General features: G+C 36.7%; 2 protein-coding genes and 1 long non-coding RNA gene across 3 annotated transcripts in view; 2 read left to right on the forward strand and 1 right to left on the reverse strand.

Annotated features, from left to right (window-relative positions):
- Nucleotides 1-17,166, forward strand: LOC109843857. The gene is made up of 3 exons (XR_002247813.1): nt 1-16; nt 9,588-10,202; nt 16,454-17,166. It is a non-coding gene; the product is annotated as an uncharacterized LOC109843857 (long non-coding RNA).
- On the forward strand, nt 18,883-20,540 carry LOC109843856 (ervatamin-B-like). Its single transcript, XM_020412815.1, has 3 exons — nt 18,883-19,321; nt 19,654-19,798; nt 19,879-20,540. The coding sequence occupies exons 1-3, from the start codon at nt 18,941-18,943 to the stop codon at nt 20,493-20,495; spliced, it is 1,143 nt and encodes a 380-aa protein (XP_020268404.1). The 5' UTR covers nt 18,883-18,940; the 3' UTR covers nt 20,496-20,540.
- The window catches only part of LOC109841998 (uncharacterized protein At2g39795, mitochondrial), a gene marked incomplete at its 5' end in the record, with an annotated part of 3,454 nt that continues 2,389 nt past the window's right edge, over nt 21,661-22,725 (reverse strand). Inside the window, one exon of the mRNA XM_020410918.1 lies at nt 21,661-21,997. Within this exon, the coding sequence (XP_020266507.1) occupies nt 21,826-21,997 (172 nt within the window). The remainder of the gene's footprint in view (nt 21,998-22,725) is intronic.

Raw genomic sequence — 22,725 nt, forward strand, 5'->3', positions numbered from 1 at the left:
TCCGAGGATGATGCAGGTACGGTGGGTTTTATTTCATTTGATTTGGGGTGTTGTAGATTCCATTGAATTGTTCATACATAGATTGGTTGTTGCTTGGTTATTTGTTGATGAATGAAGAGATTTGTGTTGAGTTGCAAAGTTAAAACATGTGAAGATCTCATAGTAACAGACAATATTGAGCCAAAGGCGCTAACATAATCATGTTTTTTTATGAAATCATCTTAATTAATTGGTTTCTCACCAAAATTGAAACTGCTTCCCGGAACATTGAGGACAGTATATCAACAAAGTGTGTCTTTTTAGAAGGAAAATGATCTCAACTAATTAAGGAGTAAACGACGCTGATGTCAGGACTGTTGGACCCTAGAGGGGGTGATTAGGGTCTTAAGACAATAATTGTGCAATAAAAAAATTAGACAAGCAATACATCACAAAATAAACAACCAAAGTAAAAGAGATAGAGTTAGAAATCGTTATCCAAGTGAAGCGCGATGTGTTAACGAGCTTCGGCCCGCTGACCTACGTCCCCGTTCCCCACTCTCAAGGAGAATCCACTACACAATCCGGTTTGGAAGCCGGAACTTCTTCTACACAACGATCTCCACAAGATCTCACAACTATACAGTTGATCACCACAAGATCTCACTCCCACACAGTTGATCTCCACAAGATCAAGCTCACAACAGTAGTAAATGGTGTAAAATCTCTCTTTACAGTGTCCCTATGGCAAAGAGAAAGATTACACTGAAGCGTGGGATGTGAACTTGAAAAACCGAGAAAACAGGTTTGAAAATTTGGCTCTCAGTAAAATAAAACTCTGGTTTTTCAAATTGCTTGGGATAGGTTGAAGAAGAGGGGTAGAGGGGTTTAAATAGGAGAAAACACAGCAGCCAAAGCCCATACCCAAATCCCACACAATCCCTAAAAAATCATTTCAGAAAACTGTACTAAAACGTTCGTTGGGTGAACGGCCGTCGACCGTTGAATTTTCGCGGTCGACCGCGAGCCACTTACAAAACCGAGAAAATTTTCAGAAACATTAACGGTATATCGTGGCGATCGACCGTGGGATTTTTTCAGACTGACGGTCGACCGTCACGGTCGACCGCGAAAGTTTCTGGACTCATGGCGGTCGACCGTGACCGTCGACCGTGACCGTCGACCGCGAAAGACTCTGCTGGCTACTAAGACAAGAACAAGGGTGCGGTCGACCGTGACGGTCGATCGCGAATTGACAGTCTGACACAACAGATACAGCATTTAGAAAGCAGTTTTGACTCTTTAAAATCTGTAAAAATACTAAAATGAATTCTAAAAATTGTGTAACTTTGTAAATTATTTTTAACACTAAAAACAAACTGTTTAGAAAAGTATTTTTTCGAATAGGTCCTTCTACTTGTGAAAAATGATATTTTGTCAAAACGTTCAAAAATATAAGTATGAAAACGTGTGTGTGATATGCCAATAGCTTCAAGTGAAATCTACAACTACTTGCCTACATTCTAGCATTAGAGAGAATAAAAACAGTAAATATCTCTCACAAAGAAATACATTTCTTGAGTCTTGATATTGCTTGAGTTGATGAAGCTTCTCATTGTGTTTATTGTTCTTGATTAAACATTGCTTCATCACTATGTCTCCTCCTCCTTTGGATATCATCGTTGTAGCTCATATTCTATCCAATCCTCCATAAGTAGTACTAACAAGCTTGATATGTATATTAACTATAATATTACTCAACAAGCAATTAGTACCGATAATGGTGGTTGTAAATCATCATCAAAAGTATATTAACTATAATATTACTCAACAAGCAATTAGTACCGATAATGGTGGTTGTAAATCATCATCAAAACATAAGGGCTAAATTACTCAACAAGCAATTAGTACCGATAATGGTGGTTGTAAATCATCATCAAAACATAAGGGCTAACAATGACTTCAAATCATAAATTACAAATCATATATAAGTGGAGAATAAATTGTGTAACTGCATCACCTACAATCATATCATATCATACTTCCTTTAAAAGTACGAGTTCGAGAAAATCTTTCTATGGTTAATATTACCCTTAGTTTTTTTAAATATTATATATCATATCATACTTACTTCCTTTAAAAGTACGAGTTCGAAAAAATCTTTCTATGGTCAATTTTATCCTTAGCTTTTTTTGAATATTACAATGTTATCCTAATATATTCTAATTATCATATCTTCTTTAAATTGGTAACTAAATGATTTATTCTATTCATAATGAGACTTATTGGATAAAAGAGATACGCTTCATATAATTCAAATCTTTTATTTGTTTCAGTTTGTAGAGAAATCTAAAAAACATATACTAGCTAACACCTAAAAGTTTTTAGACTTTGTAAAAAATATTCTCTAAGTTTTTTTAATTACAAAAACACTCCTACAAATTAAAAAAATATTAAAACATCTTAAAAATTATAAATTTTACTTATTTCAATTTAGTAATAAATTTCAAAAATATATGCTAGTTAGAAACTGGAAATTTTTTGACTTCGGAGAAAATACCTTATAAGTTTTGAAATTGTAAAAACACCCCTAAAATTTAAAATTTATAAAAAAACACCTTGAAAAATTCAAATCTATAAACACACTAAAAACCTACAAATTAAACAAACAACCCCTAAAATTTTATAAAATTTACAATACACACTAAACTTTTTACAAATGCAAAATAAAACCCTCAAAATTATAAAATTCATAAAAATCCTGATAATTTTCAACCTAACAGTTCATTGAAAATATAGGAATTATAAATATCCCCTACATAATTTATAATTTATAGATTATACCCGTAAAGTTTCAAAAATTACAAATAAACCTATAAAATTTAAATTTTACAAAAAACCACCCTGAGAATTTCAAATTCATTAGACATTAGTAAATTGAAAGTATATAAATTATAAATAGTCTATAAACAATTTATAATCTGTAGAAAAGACCTATAATTTTAAAATTTTGTAAAAAACCCCTAAAATTCATAATTTATAAAATAAGATTAGAATCTAATCTATAGACATTAAAATGAATATGAAAAATTACTAACGACCCCTAGAAAATTAAAATTGTGTAAAAAATATTATACACCTTTTAAAAATATAGGTTTAGGGAAAAAAATTTATGGTAAATATTACCCATAACTTTTTTGAAAAGAACATAACTAATTAAAAATCTATTAAATTTAAAATTTACATAAAACACCCTTAAACTTTAGTACATTGCAAATTACCCCTCCAAAGTTTAAATATTTTCAATGATTTTTTGTAATTCCTTGAATTCAATGTAATGTTTAATTGTTTTGTGTATTTGTAAATTACAAAATTTTAGGGTTTTTTTATAATTTTTAAAACTTTTGAGGGTGTTTATTTTGTAGTTTTCTAAATTTTTATTGTGTTTTCAGTGTAATGCATAAATACGTTAATTAATAATGATATTGAAGAGTAAGTTGCTCTTAAAATTATTAGATTGTAGTTAAGTGTGCACATTACTATTTCTAGGCAGTATAGTTTATATATGCAAAAAATTTCAGACAATCTATATAGTGGTTAAAAAGATTTTAATTTTAATGTACTATTTTTTATAAATTGTATTTAATGTGAACCCACCATATAATTTTGACTGTGGTCATCATAATTTTAATACGTTTGATTGATTGACTTTATACGCATATAGATCATGGATTACTATACTTTCTCACATGAGCTAATATTTGGTGTTAAATAATTGAAATTACTACTTTTAAATTTAATATAAAGAGAAGCTCTAATATTATTTATTTATTTACCTATAGCATAATACAATCTTAATTCCTATTTTTTGTTGGAGATTTATTTCATAGTTACGCGTATCAAATTAGTAACTAAAATAATGATTATTTATGCTTAAATTATGATGATTGTAGTTGGTCACTCACTATAAAAATTTTATGAAGATATATACCATACTTTCTATAACTATCTGCACTGTCCATGTATATTTTATAAATTAGTTCTTAATTTGACATATTAAATTGCTTTTTCTTTGTAGAAATTTCTTCTTTGACTTTTAGACCGTGTAATCACCATATCATCATTCTAGCGTAGAAAGGACCTCACTTTAAATAGCTTCAAGCTAATGTTTGAGTTGCGCTGAAGTATATACTATTGCTACTATGTGTATATATTTTAAAAAAATCATGTCAACACTTTTAAATAAAAGAGAATATTCTAACCTCTGATATTATAAAAACTAAATATATTCATTTGAGTGATTAGTAAAAGAGAACTTACATCAGAAAAGTATGAATAATAAGATAAAAGATGAAAGATAATGACATTACCAACAGTACTACAAGTAGCAAACTACAATGTAAAGTTAACCTATTTTGTGGAGCCCAACTACTGGCTATAAGCATCGAAGTTTTCATATATATACTTTATAATTTATTAAAAAGGGTCATATAATCTTATATAATAAAATTAATTTAATACTAAATAGTAATAGCGTTGTAATAATATCGTTATTAGAAAAAATTCATCATGAACCAATATGTTCTTTACGATATATAAGCTATGCACTCTCAATTCTTACGTTTTTTATAGAACCAAAAATTTTGAATACAAGACTCTAACATGTTGCTCTCACAACAACAAAACTCACTTAGCAGATGTAGATATTCCAGATGAGTTATGTGTCCTATATACAATACAATTACTTTAGGCAAGTGAGTTATAATAGTATTTTTCATTCACATCATTTGGGGTGAGATTTGATAGGGACTTTGCATCAAAGAAAAATTATGCGTCCTATATACAATACAATTATTTTAGGCAAGTGAGTTATAATAGTATTTTTCATTCACATCATTTGGGATGAGATTTGATAAAGACTTTGCATCAAAGAAAAAAAATTTATATTTAGAGCACAATGCGAAATATATCATAATCTCCCTGCTCTAACTTCGTAAGAAAATAATTCTTTATAATTTCAGTTTTACTTCTATGATACAGAGAATGAACTATAAAATTGAATGGGAATATTAGATAATATAAATATGAGTATAACAACAACTAAAAGTTAACGTGAATATGAGTCAAACCACAGCTAAAAGGTTAATGAACATATTGCAAGTAAAGTATTCATATGCAAAAAAAAATTTACGAATTGAATGATCACCTATCTTTTGAAGACTTCAAAATACTAATAAATAGAGATGTTGTACTAGATTAACATGTTTATAACTCACAAATAGTAGATCACGTGATCACAGTCCGGGTTAAAGGAAACAATGATAATATTTTATTTAAGAGAGATCATTGAGTTGATGATCAATCCCACAAAACACTTTGTACCCTTTTTTATGTTTACTATTTTTATCAATTTAAATAATCATGATATTCAACCACGTGCATTACACGTGTATCTCAACTAGTAAGATGGCAAGTAGACGAGTACAGATAAGAAACTGTTAGTTTAGCTTTATGCTCCTAGTATATTAAACTATGTTGCGCTAAGCTCAGCATAAGGATTTGTTAGGAATTTTATGAAAAGATACTTTGAAAGGAAAGGAAAGGTGTGTGATGCCACCACTCACTTTAGAAGGCATCAACATAACTTTTCTCATCATGAATAATCCTTTTCTGGTCATAAAAGGACTTATGATGATTATTTATTAAAAAAGTAGCGTGAACGACAATATAAGGGGCATGTTGCTGAATGATGTTACTATTCACTTTTGAAGGCATTGACATGTCTTAAGTGAGGATTAGTTATGAAGAAGTTCTTTGAAATAGTGCTAAGGATGAGTTCTGATTTGGCCCCATCTACAAGTGATTTTTGGCTCCATTCTTGTACCTACGGTGGTTAGAGACATCACATGTAGTCTTAAGATTAGGAGCAAGGAAGAGAGCACAAAGGGTTTGCACACTTTCCTAGGGTTGTTCCAAGCAAAGTTTAAAGATGCACATTTTATGTACATGCTTGTAGGTACATAGGATGAGAAGGCACATCACTTTTTAATAATTACTCCGATCTTCTGCTCATCAATAGCTATAAGACCTTTGACCTTGAGTACAATCACTGTTTTAAAAAGCCTCTGCTTGGTCCGCCTAGGCGTATGCATAGACCTAGGCAGTACGTAGGCGCCTAACTAACGCCTAGCGCCTGGGCGATACCTAGGCTGCCCACATAGGTTTTGAGAGTGTTTAGAGGACTATTGTCTGCTTATGTAGACTGTACCATTTAGGCATTGATCGTGATTTTCTGTGTTACAGCCTTCACGTCCTTGAAGCTCCTTCAAACTCCTTTAACCTCTAAATATGAACATTTCCACTACCTCCTCTGACCTTTAGCAAAACATCATCGATCATCACTTAAATGAATAAAGAAATCTCCCTAGACACCACTTCGACACCTAAGCTTTCTATAACATTGACATTTACTATCAATTATTGTAATTAAAAAAATAAAAAAAATAAAATTTCGTAGGCTATAGGCGTCATGTCCAACGCTTAGCCCTCCTACCACTTTCTATAACATTGTTAGTTATTATTTTAGTTATTTAGTATTTAAGTATGCATTGTTTATTATGGATCTAAAATTGCTATCTTTTTTGTAAATTTATACGAGTTTAATACATATTTTTATCAATTATTATAAATAAATAATTTAAAACTTAGCTAAACGCCTAGGCGCCGACTAGGCGTCCAGGCATTAGGCGCTGACTATAACATTGGGTACAATCACAATGATAATAACTTTGCAAACCTAACAAATGAGGAATACAGTGCCAAGATTGAAAGTTTTAAGGCCTCCAAGCAAACATAAACCATCTGATTTTCTTAGGTTAATCTTGGTGATTACTGTCAGAGTGCTTGAGCCCCTATTTCTCATGCATCACCTTTCAAATCATTTGATATTTCTAAGAGAACATAGTTCTTAGCAGCATGCAAATATGCAATCAAGCATTGTCTTAGCTAGTTCTCTTTCAAGTTTCAAAAGCAACCAAATTTTAATTTATTCAGTTAGGAAGGAGCAAAGTGCTGAGTTCATAGACCAAAAGCTATTCAACTATGAAATGATTATGGTGCATTCTATTATAGTCCATCTAATATTCTAATTAGTCGATCAATGTGTCATTGAACAATTTCTCTGGACAATCTAATTTTGGTATCCTGCTTATGGCGATTCTAGTTATCAAATATCAAACATCTTGGACATATAAATTGTGAAATTAGGATTGACAAAGGAGACAACCAAATAATCTAATCTAAGGAAGACGCTATTGCCACTACCACATCTTCACCCCCACCCCTCCTCTTGACTCCACCCGCCTCCTCAAAACTCCTTCTCTACTGTCTTGTCATTCTCTTATCTGGCCATCTCCATTGACGAAACATTATACTTAACCTAGATCTCATCAAATAATTGGATCAAGATCACACAATCTTACCATATAAAATATCTCTAAATTTTTCAGTAGGCATATGAGGAGTTGAGAAATTATCAACATATAACATGTTGTGGTGGTACGGTTCAATTTGTAGCTAGTTGATAAATTTTTAGGAGTCCAGATAATTGACGGTAATTATGAGGATCCGATATATTATTACTAGGTGAAAACAGAACATTGCAGTGGTACAAAACGAACCTCTTGAAAAGTCAGTTACAATGTCAGAAACTTGTTGTCAGATATAAGGAGATACTTTAAAGTACAAGTTACCATGATAGTGTAATATTCTTGCTACTAATTGGCAGTACAGTTTTGGCTATATATTGTATTTCACGGCGTAGTTAGAAATAGTGCTATGTCTAATTAAGTAATTACGTATGACAACTAACGCTCTTGATGCGTCAATAATTAGTCATTCATACACCCCTTATCATTTCTCTCTATTCCACTAATATTAATTTCTATATGGTAGATATCTGAAGAGAAAAATATGCATTCTCTTCACTTATCTCCTCCATTCTCTCCTTCTATAGCCTGAAATTCCTCAAAAAAAATTCCAAAAAAAATCACATTAAATCCTCCTATACTTGAACAAGCTAAACACACATCATAAAGTTTGAAAGGCTTTTGTAAGGAAAAGTAAGTGATATCAAGGTATGACTCAATATTTGAAGTTAAATAGTATGTTGAAATTTAGTTATCATTTTTCTTGCATTTGTTCATATAAAAGACTAGGTTAGGTGATGTAAAATTGAGGTTATATGGTTTTAGTTAATGGAATATGTTCTTAGAAGAAAGTGGGATAGACACTCAATAAAAAAATCTGATATTAGTTGGACATAAACTTATATGGATTTAGTTTGCCTAATTTTGGAAGGTTTTTTATTTTATTTTTATTTATTTATTTATATATTTACTCTTTTTTTTTGAGGTTGTGGGGATGTTGGCTTTACAAGGAGAAACATAGAGGAGAGAGATAAGTGAATAGAGTTCATAGTTTTCTCTTCAGTTATCAACTAGGGACAAATTAATGTTTAGAAGAGACTGCATAATTTTCTCTTCAGTTGTCCACTAGGCATGAATTAATAGTAGTGGAGAGAACATTGAGAGAAATGGCTGGTTTTTATGGGGGGCAAATTGCTTGACACATCAAGAGGGTTAGATGTCAAGTTTAGTTACTTGACTAAACATAACACTAATTCTAATTACCCCATAAATACAAAAGTCAGCGAAAATTAATATTATCAATTAACACACAAAAAAACAACGTTTCACTATCATGGTTATTCCCCCATTAAATTATCTCCTTTTATTGCTAGTCTGGACTCCTATTATTTTATTTAACTACCTGAAATTGATTGATGGCATCACTGTCACATATTATATTTTAAGAAATTGTCAAGTTATCATAAAATTTTCAAGATAAGTAAGGTACGGAAAAATTCAGGGACATTACACCACTTCAATCTCGACTTCACCATCTGCCTCCTTTAGTTAGCCCTACACTTCCATCTTCGTTTGACTCACTACGAGGTGGTTGAAGGACGATCAATAGGGTTTGGAAGCATAGGTTAGGAATTGGAGTGTGAGAGACAAAGGGACTGGTTTCTGGGAGCTTGATCTCACGGAGGACGAGGAGATGTGGCTTATGGAGGTTGATGTGATGAATAGGATTGTGATTAAGGAGTTGAGGAAGGAGGTGGTTGCATCATTCTTCAAGATGGGAGTTGAGGAAGGAGACGAGGAAGGAGTCGGCTGCAACCTACTTCAAGAAGGGCCCCCTTCTTTTTGAAGTGGAGGAGGCTGTGACAATGGTGGTGGTCGAAGGTGATGATAAGGAAATGAGGTGTCAGCCAATAAAAAAGGTAAATTCTTGAAGGTCGCCATTCAAGAAAAGAATGCAGCAACATGAACCAGATATAAAGAACGATCATAATGCGATTGAAGAGCTGGGTTCCAACATACTAATAACATCTGAGAAATAATGAAGTAGGGAGTTAACAGTTTTCCCCCCTTATCCCAATTGTAATTTTTTTGTTTCTGCTGTCGCTACTAGTAAATACATTGAGAAAAAAAAATGTGACATGCTTCATCTTTTAGCTAAAATCTCCTTTCCTTTGATTTCAGAAAGTTAAACAAGAACTGGAGAGGAAGACTGTTGGCTCGTGTTGGGGAAATGGCGAGGTGAATTTCAACAAGTCAGATATGCATGATGATCTCCATGCTTTCCTCATGGAAGCTGCCAAATTGTCATGTTCCCATTTCTCCACTGGAGAAGATGATGACGAAGACAAAAAGTATTAGTAGTTAATTATCAATCTTGACCATACATCACTCCATTTTGGATAAGCAGCAAAAATTAACCTTCAATAAGTGTCATTTTTCTGATATTTGTAGAGATTGATTCAGCTTAACACAGGCAAAGATCTGAAAACTGTTGTGAAGATGCCTAATCTTCAGTCCTTTTACTGTTGATGTTGTGTGGAAATTCCACAAAGCCAGGAATCTGACCAGCTCATAAGTCATCAATTGAATTCTCTAGCTCTTTCTGTTACTGTCAACCATGTGTATGTGAAATTATTTTTCTGCTGTTCATTTGTTCTGAGCTGTTTGTATAAAGTTCATTGTATACTGTTTATTTTTAACAAGCTTGCAGATCTAACTAACGAGGAATTCAGGGCCAAGCTTAAATGCCTAGGACATCGATGGAAACACAAGCATGAGGCTCCGAAAGAATTTAAGGTTCCTCTTCCTGTTTTTTTCCTACTCAGAAATATAATCCCACACTCCAAGATAGAACTATATAACAAAAGGGTAAATTTTTTATAAAATTAAAAAAAAAAACCGCCTCAAGTTTGGGGTGTTTTGCCAAAATCCCTTGACATGATTTAGACATTATACTACCTGGTAACGTTGTTTATGAGAATTTCTAATAGTCTAGTTGGATTTAATATAATTGTAGAGAAATAGAAAAGGCCAAAATTATTATTCATCTAACCCTAACCTCTCTTAAATAGAGATTATGAGTATATTACAAAATAGGTACTAGATAAAACCATATTTAATCATATATCATAATATCTTATAATATCTGTTAGATATAAATGCTAATAATATCTTACACTCTCTCTCAAGCTGGAGCATATACAGCATATATGTCTAGCTTGCATATATGCTCAGGCTTGTTACAAATGGAAATAAAACAGCTAGTTGTAAGAGCTTTGTAATGTCATCTTTGTTTGGAATATATAAAGATGTCAACAACCAGAAAAGTATAGTCACAGTAAATAGAAACCCTAGGCGGGTAAGCGAGTAAAAATCCTAGGCGGCTCAGCCAGTAGAGAGAGACCTTAGGCGAGTCAGCCAAAAGAAAGAAACTCTAGGCGGATCAGCCAGCAGAGAGAAACCCTAAGCAGGCTGGCCAATAAAAACAACATCGGAATCAACTACATATTTTTACATCCAACGATCAGACGACGGCGGAGAGTGTTCATGATGAACAGTCCACGCGGGTAACTATTAATCGATGGACAGCAGCCCTTTTTGAGGTTAAGATTTTTCAGGGCTAGCGCTTTTTTATCAAGGTTCAACAAAGATTTAGTAAATAAATGACGTAGAAATCAAAGATATTATCGAAGCCGCTAAAGGTGTCGTTGTAGTTGCCGAGGGGAAGCATGGAGACAGTAAAACCCCTTGGCGACCCCGAGGTCAAGGAAAAAGAAAGAGGTCTCTCGTGGATCAAGAATGCTCTGATACCGTGTAGAGAAATAGAAAATACAATGTTATTATTCATCTAATCCTAACCTCTCTTATATAGACATTAGGAGGATATTACGAAATAAGTACGAGGTAAAAACATATTTAATCACATGTCACAATATCTTATAATATCTGGTATATCTAAATTTAATAATATCTAATAGTAATTTTGAAAGTTCAGACGGGGTTTCAATGATTCATAAAGATCAGGAGGTTTTCTACAACCTATCCAAAACAGTAATCAATCATAGATATCTGGTCTTAGCTTTAGGAGAAGCTCGCGGCGAGCAAACACCAACCTAACAAAACTACCATAAAGAATCACCAGACTTCTGATAAAGCGCATGTTCCTCGAAGCGTAGATTGGGGGGATAAAGGAGCAGTCACCGATGTCAAGGAACAGGGCAGCTGCGGTAACATCAAATATGTATGGGATAATTGTCGATAGACCCCTCGTACTCGCCAGGTTGAACTTACTACCCGTGTAGTTCTATTGTTACAGATAGACCCCTTGAATGAAAACTTTTTGACCCTTTTCAACGAGGGTCTATCTGCAACAACAGATTTTAGGGTGTTGTGCGCAGCGAAAATTTCGGCAGAGTTTCTAGTGCACAATAAGAGAGAAAGATCCAATAAGAATTCTCGTCTCACCAATGAAACAAGAATCTGAAGCGAATATCTCAACAAAATGAGATATCGGCTCTTCCTCTCATCAGTTCTAGGACTGACTTGTCGAGGGACCCTAATAAACTATTACAATGGCTACAAACACAAACAAACCAATTTTACATGATTCGGCAAACTGCCTACGTCCACGGGGGGCAAGGAGGGGGGAGATCTACTATTAGAGGGAGAGAATACAAATATGATTTACAATCACACAATCTAGGGGCAAGGAGGGGGGAGATCTACTATTAGAGGGAGAGAATACAAATATGATTTACAATCACACAATCTAAACCCTCACACAATCTCTCAAACCTCTCACAAAAGGACAGCAGTCAACACCCAAGAACAGCCGTCAAAAAAACCCAAAGAACAGCCTGACCTCTTCTGCGTTCTCCTGTTTGCACGCCGTTTCTTTCGCTCTCTGCCTTTTTCCGCCCCCTTTTCTCATGTACTTGTACTTCTGCCGAAAACAAATCACAGCCAAAAAACTCCTTGCACTCCCGAAACCCTAGACCAAATAGAGTATTTATAGGTGCAGGAGAGAATCTTGTTCGTGGGCAGCATCCGCAACAAGAGAGAAATTGATACATCACTGTACGTGGGTAGGTGGACCCCACGTCTATCTCTTCATGCGGCTTCACCTTTGTTTTGCTGCTCAAAGTTGTGGTCCCCACCCATTTTGCTAGCCCTTAGCTTTCACGCGTTCATAATTCTCCACCTCGGCGAAGTTTTTTCAAAACTGAGTCGACACCAACCAAATCAAATGTCTCACTTGTTACGTCCAGTACGAAGTGAAACAATTCACGACAACTGACTCAATCCATAACAAGTCGAGAACCCAAATGAGAGTACAAACACTCTTCAAATGTCGGTATCAACTCACCAAATTGATCTCACCCCCATCAAAATCCAACCCGGCTGCATCATAAAGACTGTCTACGTATTCTCTTGCCCAAGAAATCAAGTCGAACGTAGTTCACCAAATGGCCGCGAACGACCTCAATCCAATAGAAGAGTTCGTAACTCTTCTCCAATATCAGCAACTCTGCGGCTGATAGCTCCTCTAATGACCTCAAAGTGTAACGAATCAAACACCTCCACCTGAGGTGAACCAATGGCCATATCTAAACTACATCTACCAACTGCACTCGAATCAAAACCCAACTCATCATCTGCATCCAAAATCAAATGATCTCCAAATTGTGTCACCTCAGTTGGAATCCCAAACGATGCAGAATGATCTGAAGTATATGGAATAATCTCCACCCAATATGAAGTAGCATTAATCTCCACCCGCTGCGATACATCTAAGGTCTGTCTAAAACTCTCCACCTGCTGAGAGTCAAATAGCTCCATTATTGAAGCCTCAACCGAAGTGACACTACCAGACCAAACACCCAATTGAGTTTTACCTCCTATCACAGTAGTTGACAACTCTTTAATAAGTGACACTACCAGACCAAACACCCAATTGAGTTTTACCTCCTATCACAGTAGTTGACAACTCTTTAATAAGATGGCTCGAATATGTCGAAGCCTCAGTGAGTTTTACCTCCTATCACAGTAGTTGACAACTCTTTAATAAGATGGCTCGAATATGTCGAAGCCTCAGTCCAGAAACTCTTCTACAAACTATTACTTGATAACAAACACCGATCCTCCTCCAGCAAGGCACGGTTCTCCAAATTTGTCACCCTATCAAGTTGCCCTAAGATTTTCTTTCCAACGAAGTGTCTCGAAATGCCGTGAGCTTGACTCCAGTACAGAAACAAGTCCATCTTGTACCTCCCACTAAAATTAGAATGAAGTACCTTTACATTTCTGTCTATTACATACTTCTTCAATCTATTGGAGACTACTAGGACTTTCTTCAATGGGGATTTGGTTGCAACCCAAACATGCCTAGAACAGCCACCAACAAAGGAAACCAAACGCCTATTACCTCCTAATGATGCCCCCTTGGGAGGCCCCCATCCACGTGAACTCCTCCAGAACGACCCTTAGCACGGTGAATAGAGGTGCCAAATTTTACCTTGGTATTCTTGCTCACATCAACATGTTCATTGGACTTTAAACTACAGGTCTTTGCACCCTCTTTCAATCTATGCAAGAAATCAATACTGAAATGGCCAAGCCCCAAATATCGCAGTCTAGTCGAATTTATAGAAGTCGCCAGTTCTTCACCTGCCACTATACCTCCAGTCAAGTAATACAGGTTATTCCTCCTGACACCATTCATCACAATCCGAGAGTCTTTCACAATTTTGAGAACCATGTCCTCAATTAGAACATTCAGACCCTCTCCAACCAAAGCTCCTATAGAGATCAAGTTCTTCTTCAAGGAAGGAATATATCTCATATCATATAACTCCCTAACAGTCCCATCAAACATCTTGATGCGAATTCTTCCTATCCCAAGGATCTGACATGCACGGTTATCAGCTATGTATACCACACCACTATCCAGCTTCTCAAAACTGGAGAGTCATTCCCTTCTAGGGCATACATGATAGGTCGCACCACTATCCAACATCCATTCGGATTCCTCCGAATAGCAACCTGTAGGACTGATAGAAAGTGAATAAATAGAAGTATCAGAAATATTACCATCCGACATAACGATGTTTGCTTCTGATGATGGTTGCTTTTCTTTTCCTTTCTGCTTATTCTTCATCCATTCGTCGAGCTTTGGGCAGTCTTTCTTCCAATGACCAGTCTCCTTGCACCAAGCACACTGATCTTTTCTAATTGTAGGATGTCCTACTCTAGACTGTGACTTTCAATTCTTCCGGTTTGGACCCTTCCCTCTTGCGGCCAATGCCTCTGCTACCGACTCAGTCGAAGTCTCCTTATCCTTCTTCCGAAGCTAATAATTCACCAGTGCAGCAGTGACCTCACTATACGAAAGAGATGTCTTCCCATTAATCAGAGTAAGGACGAAGGTCTCATATTCCTCGTCGGGCAAGGAACTCAACAACAGTAACGCCTTGTCCTCATCTTCAATCATGACATCCACATTCGCCAAATCCGCAAGAAGCTTTGTGTAGGTGTTCATGTGATCACTAATTGAGGTTCCCTTCTTCAACTGGAAGCTATAAAGTCTCCTCCTTAAATGCAAGCGGTTCTCAACACTCTTTGTCAGATACTTGCTTTCGAGAATCTCCCAAATCTTCTACGCAGAAATCTTATTCATCACATCATATTTTAGATCTTGAGTCAAACAAAACCTAATCACACCACACGCCGTTCGATTCATCTTCTTCCAAACCTTCTCTTCAATATCATCTGGCTTGCCATCTAACTCTAAGGTATCCTCCAAATTCTGCGCGTTCAGCGCATCCAAAACCTCGCATCTTCATAATCCAAAGTTGTTTGTGCCATTAAAATTCTCCACATCTATCTTCATAGAGCGGATATTCAAACTCTGAATGGTCTTCACGGCAGAAGCACCACCCTCGACACCCGAAGCACCTTCTTTCCCCGACATATTTCTCAACGCATCAACGAACGAAGAATAGATCCAAAACTAAAAAAGATAGAGTCTTTACCAAAAGAACACACCTTTATCACCAAACAAAGTCCTAGACGAGCTTTCAAATTGATCTACTCCTCCAAATAGCCCAAGCGTAGCTCGAGCTCTGATACCACTTGCTGTGCGTAGCGAAAATTTCGATAGAGTTTCTGATGCACAATAAGAGAGAAAGATCCAATAAGAATTCTCGTCTCACCAAGGAAACAAGAATCTGAAGCGAATATCTCAACAAAGTGAGATATCGGCTCTTCCTTTCACCAGTTCTAGGACTGACTTGTCGAGGGACCCTAATAAATTATTACAATGGCCACAAACACAAACAAACCAATTTTACGTGGTTCGGAAAACTGCCTACGTCCACGGGGCAAGGAGGGGGGAGATCTACTATTAGAGGGAGAGAATACAAATATGATTTACAATCACACAATCTAAACCCTCACACAATCTCTCAAACCTCTCACAAAAGGACAGCAGTCAACACACAAGAACAGCCGTCAAAAAAACCCAAAGAACAGCCTGACTTCTTCTGCGTTCTCCTGTTTGCACGCCGTTTCTTTCGCTCTCCGCCTTTTTCAGCCCCCTTTTCTCCTGTACTTGTACTTCTGCCGAAAACAAATCACAGCCAAAAAAAACTCCTTGCACTCCCGAAACCCTAGACCAAATAGAGTATTTATAGGTGCAGGAGAGAATCTTGTTCATGGGCCGCATCCGCAACAAGAGAGAAATTGATACATCACTGCACGTGGGTAGGTGGACCCCACGTCTATCTCTTCATGCGGCTTCACCTTTGTTTTGCTGCTCAAAGGTGTGGTCCCCACCCATTTTGCTAGCCCTTAGCTTTCACGCGTTCACATAGGGGTGTATCTGCAGCAGTAGAACTCGTTCAGTAAGTACAAAAACAGAAACTACAAAGGGTATTAAGTTCAATTTGGCCATCGTGGTGTATCCGCAATTAACCCATTATTTAACCAACGTAACGTTTCACCCTGAGATTTCTTACGACTTCTAACGTGAGTTGTGCAACAACTTTCAGGATCACGCTGGGCGTTCTCAGCGGTGGCAGCAAATAGAAGGCATCAACCAAATGAAGACCAAGAAACTAGTTTCACTCCGACACAAAAGGCCAAAGCACAGGATGCAGGTTGGGATTAACAACCACAGCCTTCGAATTTGTCAAAAAGAACCACGGGCTCACCACCGAATCTGACTACCCTTGTAAAGGTGCTCAAAAATCCTGCAGCACCAAGAAGCGTAAAAACCATTCTGTAACAATTAAGTGGTTGCAAGAACGTGACAGCTAAACAGCGAAAAAAAGCCTACTACAGGCAACAGCTAAACAGCCAGTATCGGTCGCCATCGAGTCTCTGCTGGCACTGCATTCCAGTTTTGCTCTAACGGTGTATAAAGGTGGCCCATGTGGGACTAATCTTGATCATGCGATGACAGCGGTGGGATATGGAAGTGAACGAGGGAAGAAGCATCGGTTAGCGAAGAACTCGCGGGGCGCTGACTGGGGAGAGAACGGTTTACGTGAGGATGAGACGTGATGTTTCTGGCAGTGAAGGAATTTGCGGGATGTTGAAGTTGGCTCCTTATCCGGTTATGTAGTAAGCAAGCTGCTACAAGTCGTGAAATAATTGTACATATTGTGGATATAGGACGTTACAGATTTGTATCTCTTGGGGGTTAGAGAGGTTGATATTTGAAATAAGAAAGTCCAGCAAATGTCGTGGATCAATGAATAGTTGAAAATCTCCCGCTTGTGTACTTCTTGATTGAAATAATACATGCAAACCAACGGGTTCATGCTTATAACGCTCTGCAGAATGTCTTGTACAAGAAATACTAGAATCTGATTTTGGATACAACCTCAGTTGTGACAAATCACAATTTTGCATATGATTTCGGATACGACCTCCGCAAAGACTCTTCTGAAAGTTTTCTTGACCCTCTCAAGGGGAAACACAGGATCAAAATATTTTTTAAATTTAAAGTGCATCATATGAATGGGAAACAAATACATCAACACAGTAATATGTTCATCTATTTGCTTATTTGATGCTCTACTTTTCGGGTAAACGAGGAAAGAGAGTTTTAGTAAATACAGATATCATCAATGGAAGAATATGTTTGAAAAGGTAGAGAAACAAAATGGATGCTTAGATAGTATAACAGCAGAAGGAACACTATTCTAACTTTTCCAGGGTAATAATTATCATGCTAAAGTATAACCCTGTTTTCTTTAACATCATACCAAGCGAGCAGTAAGAAATATGACCTTACCGAAATAAGCAGATAAAAACCTAAAGAGACAGGGATCGAGGGAGGGGGGTATATCACCCTCAAGTGTGCAACAGAGTATATACAATATGCGACATAAAGAATATCTTTCTACGTCCATATAAGCCAGTCCATAAGTAAATCTAAGAAAAATAATAAAATAAAGAGGAGTAGTTTTGTCTGAAAGGACCAAAAATGTTGCAAGGTAAGGAAGTTAAGACGGTATAAACGAAGGAATGTAGACATTTGTGTGAGGTTTTAAACAAAACTTTCTCACAAATTTCTCTTTCTTTTTGCTAAGATTAATGAAGGATGACTTGCAACCAGTAATATTTGAACAAAGATCTTTTCCTACGTTATGGATATTTAAACAAAAGTTGAGAATCACATCCAAGCTACAAACTATTTGTTGAAAGCCTAAACACGTCGCAGCTCAAGATGTCTTGATCTCATTGATGATGGTCCAAACTGTTCTAAAGCAACGCATGAGGTTCCAGTGATCCTTCATATACACCCAAGCTTGAAAAGGCGAAAAGTATCTCCTAGCAAGCAAACTCTCCTTCCTAGAACGAAGATGGACACAGGACACGATGAGTCGAGCTTGGAGCGAGGGTGAAGCACTCGAAGCTCAGATGCATGCATGCATGCTATCTCCTAGAAAGCAAACTCGCCTTCGTAGAACGAAGACGGAGTACCCTTGGTGATTTGAAGTCAACTGGGTTTCATTTAGGCAGAATTATCAAGCACTTACCCAGCAGTGGTTTTATAATACTAGCATGAGGCATCTGCTAAGGTATGCAGACTTCATGCGGCGCCATTCGGAATATCCACCCCGCTTGCAAACTAGAAGAGAGCCTCGGAGATGTGAAATTCATCAAAACTAACACTAGCTTGTTAGCAGTTGAACTTCAACCCATATTGACCGACTCCGTAACTTAGCAACAAGGAATATGGCACTCATAACGTCTTCACCAATGCCTTGTGAACTGGAGGTAGGCCAAAAAAGACACGTTTAAGTTAGCACAAGTCTTGAAGCACAGACACGCTCATCTCCTTGGCATGAGGCCAGAAAAAAGGGGCTGCAGAAGCATGAGAGCAGTGTCCAATAGATCCGTACGCCACTGGAAGTTCACATGCCTTTTATACCCTTAGCTTTCCTTTATAATCAATCTGATACAAGCTAAGAATCTTCAATCGAAATATTTTCGTCTCAATTGTTATGTGACAGCATATACACAATATGCTGCACTACAATCCCATATTTGCTTCTAAGCTGATGGCTTCCTGCTTGATCCTAGTGCTGTTATTCCTGCAGGCACCTCTAAACTCCTGCTTCGGTATCGTGCTCAACGAAGAGTACGCAGAGAATCAAATAAGAAGCAGATATGAGCACTGGATTTCTCGTCATCGTCGCTTGTACAGAGATGAACACGAGAAGGCACATCGCTTTCAGATATATCGGTCCAATCTTCAGCTTATCATGAGCTTCAATGACCTTGGCCTTGGGTACAATCTCACTGATAACAAGTTTGCAGACCTAACGAATGAGGAATTCAGAGCCAAAATTCAATGTTTAGGACCTCCAGTAAAAAGCAAACACAAGCCTTCAAAAGAATTTAAGGTTCCTTTTTTCTTTTTCCGAATACACAGAAATTTAAGCTAGAACTGAATCCCCCTGAACTTTAGGGTATTTTGCACAAAATCCTAGCTTGGGCAGAGATGATGATGGATAATGTTATCTCCACCTACTAAATATAACCTATATGCTAGTATTTTCGAGTAAGGATAGGTAAAAGTAAAAAAGGGCAGTTTAAACTTTTTCTCTACACATCGTATATGAGCAATTCCAATAGCTCAAATAAGTGTAATAAAATTTCAAATGTTCAGGGGGATTTCTATAAATTACAAAATTCTTTACCCGAAAAATTACTGATTGAATGATTTCTTTCTTAGCTTCCAGAGAAGCCAATGCAGCGCAAACATCGACCTAGAAAACATAAGAAGCATCACAAGACTAAAGGTAAAATGCACGTTCCTGAGAGCATAGACTGGAGGAAGAAAGGAGCAGTCACCAATGTCAAGAACCAAGGCAGATGTGGTAACTCCATAATCAAACAATAAACCTACAAGATTTCATAAATCCATCATTACTAATAACTATTCTTTCTTATTCTGCAGGATCATGCTGGGCATTCTCAGCAGTAGCAGCAATGGAGGGCATCAACCAGATAAAGACCAAGAAACTCATCTCACTCTCCGAACAAGAACTGGTCGACTGCGATCGAAAAGGTGAGAACAATGGATGCAGTGGGGGATACATGCACACAGCCTTTGAGTTCGTCCAACAAAACCACGGTCTCGACACCGAGTCTGACTACCCTTATAACGGTGATCAAGGGTCCTGCGACACCAAGAAGCTAGAAGACCATTCTGTAACAATATCTGGTTACAAGAATGTGACAGTTAACAGCGAGAAAAGCTTACTACAGGCAGTAGCTAACCAACCAGTATCGGTTGCCATTGATGCTGCCAGTTTTACATTCCAGTTCTATTCTGCAGGCGTGTTTAGTGGTCCATGTGGATCAGAGCTCAACCATGGGGTCACAGTGGTGGGATATGGAAGTGAGCTAGAGAAGAAGTATTGGATAGTGAAGAATTCGTGGGGTGCTGATTGGGGAGAGGGTGGGTATGTGAGGATGGCACGTGACATTGCTGATGATGAAGGAATGTGCGGGATAGCTAAGATGCCCTCTTATCCACTGAAGGAGAAAGAATTAGCAGTTACAAGTTTATGAAACATAAGCATTTAAGAACAAAATAATGATGTCATAAATTTGTATTAATTTCTATTATCTATCGGTTGTTAGCTTTTGGAGGTGGGGGGGGAGTATTCGCTGGTGTGGGGGGGGGTTTGTTCAGTTTGGATGCGACATGAAGAAATAAACATGTCAAGGAACTGCGATAGATAAATGAATAAACGTACCCAAATTGTAAAACGTTAAATCTGTATATTTCTTGATTGGAATAATATATGCAAATCAAGAATTCATGTTATGATACCCTGCAAAATGCGTTGTTCTGCTACTTTACAGCCTAAGGTCAAGAAATACTAGAATCTCATCCATCATTTCTTCAAGTAATAGCTCATAGTACAGTTATATTTTTCAGCATTCTAGCTTTACAAATAAAAGGGTGAAATTCCCGCAATGACTTCTATATCCTAACACCAGGCATCTTCTCCTCTATCTTCCCTAAACCAAATTAGAATCATTGCAATATTGTTTGATTTCAGGTACAACCTTCCAAGTCTGTTTTAAACCCCGACAAACAGAAACTACCTAGCAAATGGAAAGACAGGTCCTAATTTTCTGTCTCCTCTGCCCGTTCAGTGCCAATAATGGGACATTTATATGTACAGATCTTCAATTAGCTTAGAACTTTTCTTAACCCTTTTGAGGGAAATACGTCATCAAAATTTTTAGTCAAGAAAACATCAAATGACTGGGAACAAATATTTAATTTCTCTACTTTTCAGGCCTACGAGAAAATGAAGAACCCTTTACTGAATATAGATCAAAAGAAGAATGTGCGTGAAAAAGCCTGAGAAACGAATGAAAGATTAAACAATATAACAGCAGAAGAAACGCAATCAAATAAGTACAACCTCACAGAAAGAAACAAACAAAAACCTAACGAACAAAGCTCTATAGAGATGCAACGGAGGATAAACAGTACAGACAGAAAGAATATGTTTCTATGTCCACATAAGCCAGTTACATATCAATCTACAAAAAGATAAAAGAGGGTCCAAGGACAAACCTTTCAAATCCTAATTTTCTGAATAGAGATTGTTGTAAGGTAAACAGGATAGAGGGTGTAGAATGAGTACATTATAAAGTTTGTAAGGTTCTTAAACAAATCATTTTCTCAGAAAAATTTTCCCCCTTCTTAACATGCGGGTAAGATAAATAAAGCATGACATGCAATGAATAATATTCGAACAAACTTCTTTTCCCATGAGAAAATACAAAATTCCTTCACAATATATGGTAGATAAAAGATAACAATCACATCTAAGCTACAAACTACTCGTTTAAAACCTCAAACCTAGAAACATGTTGCAGATCAAGTTGTTTTGCGCTCATTGATGAAGGTGCCAACTCTTTTAAACCAATGCATGAGGTTTCGGTGATCTTTCACATAGAGCCAAGCTTGAAGAAAGGGGAAAAGTTTCTCATTAACCCCGCGAGCCTCTATGTACATATGAAATCCATCCCTCATCTTCTGGTCTAGCTCTCTGCAAATCAACTTCCATGGGTCATACAACATAATGATATTCACAACCATTTCTATATGAACTCCACAACAAAGAATAATGTTGAAACGCAATATATAAATATAGGGTAGTCAGTTGTAGTTGTATAAACATATCATGAAAAAATTCTACCAATGTTAGCTTAACAAACTATAACATTTGTAATTCTGGTGCTTGACTTCAACTAAGAGATTCACCCAATAAAACTGAAGTTTCAATTGAAGATGTTTTAGCATGTCTATTAAGATAAAAATAAATAAAGAAACATAAAAGAGGCGAGTATCAGGTTTAGAGAGACAAGACCTGCCTGAATTTGCACTACATCCTAACAGTCTATTTTTGTCGAAGGATGCCTTTGAAACACAAAATGAATAGAAGAATGAAAGTTCATCTGCATAATGGGCGTTTAAAATGATATCTCAAGTCACATCAATATTCTAAATATCAGCCAACATGGCCGATGTTCCCCCCTAGTATTGATTTAGAGCCCTGGTCGACAAGAAATTTAGAGTTTAACTTCGCGTTTTCTAGGGTTTATTGCTGATATTTCAAGCAATATCAGAACAATCAGCCAGAAATTCGGACTAAAAATCGCAGGCGAAATGTGAAGAAATTGGGCCTTTAAAGTTTAAGTTCAGTTTGGTATTGGGTTCTGAGTGCAAAATCCAACCCGAACCAACTATCAACCCCTAACCTCCGAGACAAAGCCC

This window comes from Asparagus officinalis, chromosome 5 (assembly GCF_001876935.1).
Source record: "Asparagus officinalis chromosome 5, Aspof.V1, whole genome shotgun sequence".
NCBI classification, from domain to species: Eukaryota; Viridiplantae; Streptophyta; class Magnoliopsida; order Asparagales; family Asparagaceae; genus Asparagus; species Asparagus officinalis.

Excerpts from the sequence above, each read along its gene's own strand:
- LOC109843856 (XM_020412815.1), top strand. The coding sequence starts at position 18,941 with ATGCTGCACTACAATCCCATATTTGCTTCTAAGCTGATGGCTTCCTGC. Across the intron at positions 19,322-19,653 it reads AGCCTTCAAAAGAATTTAAG|CTTCCAGAGAAGCCAATGCA; the intron begins GTTCCTTTTTTC and ends TTTCTTTCTTAG. Across the intron at positions 19,799-19,878 it reads CAAGAACCAAGGCAGATGTG|GATCATGCTGGGCATTCTCA; the intron begins GTAACTCCATAA and ends CTTATTCTGCAG.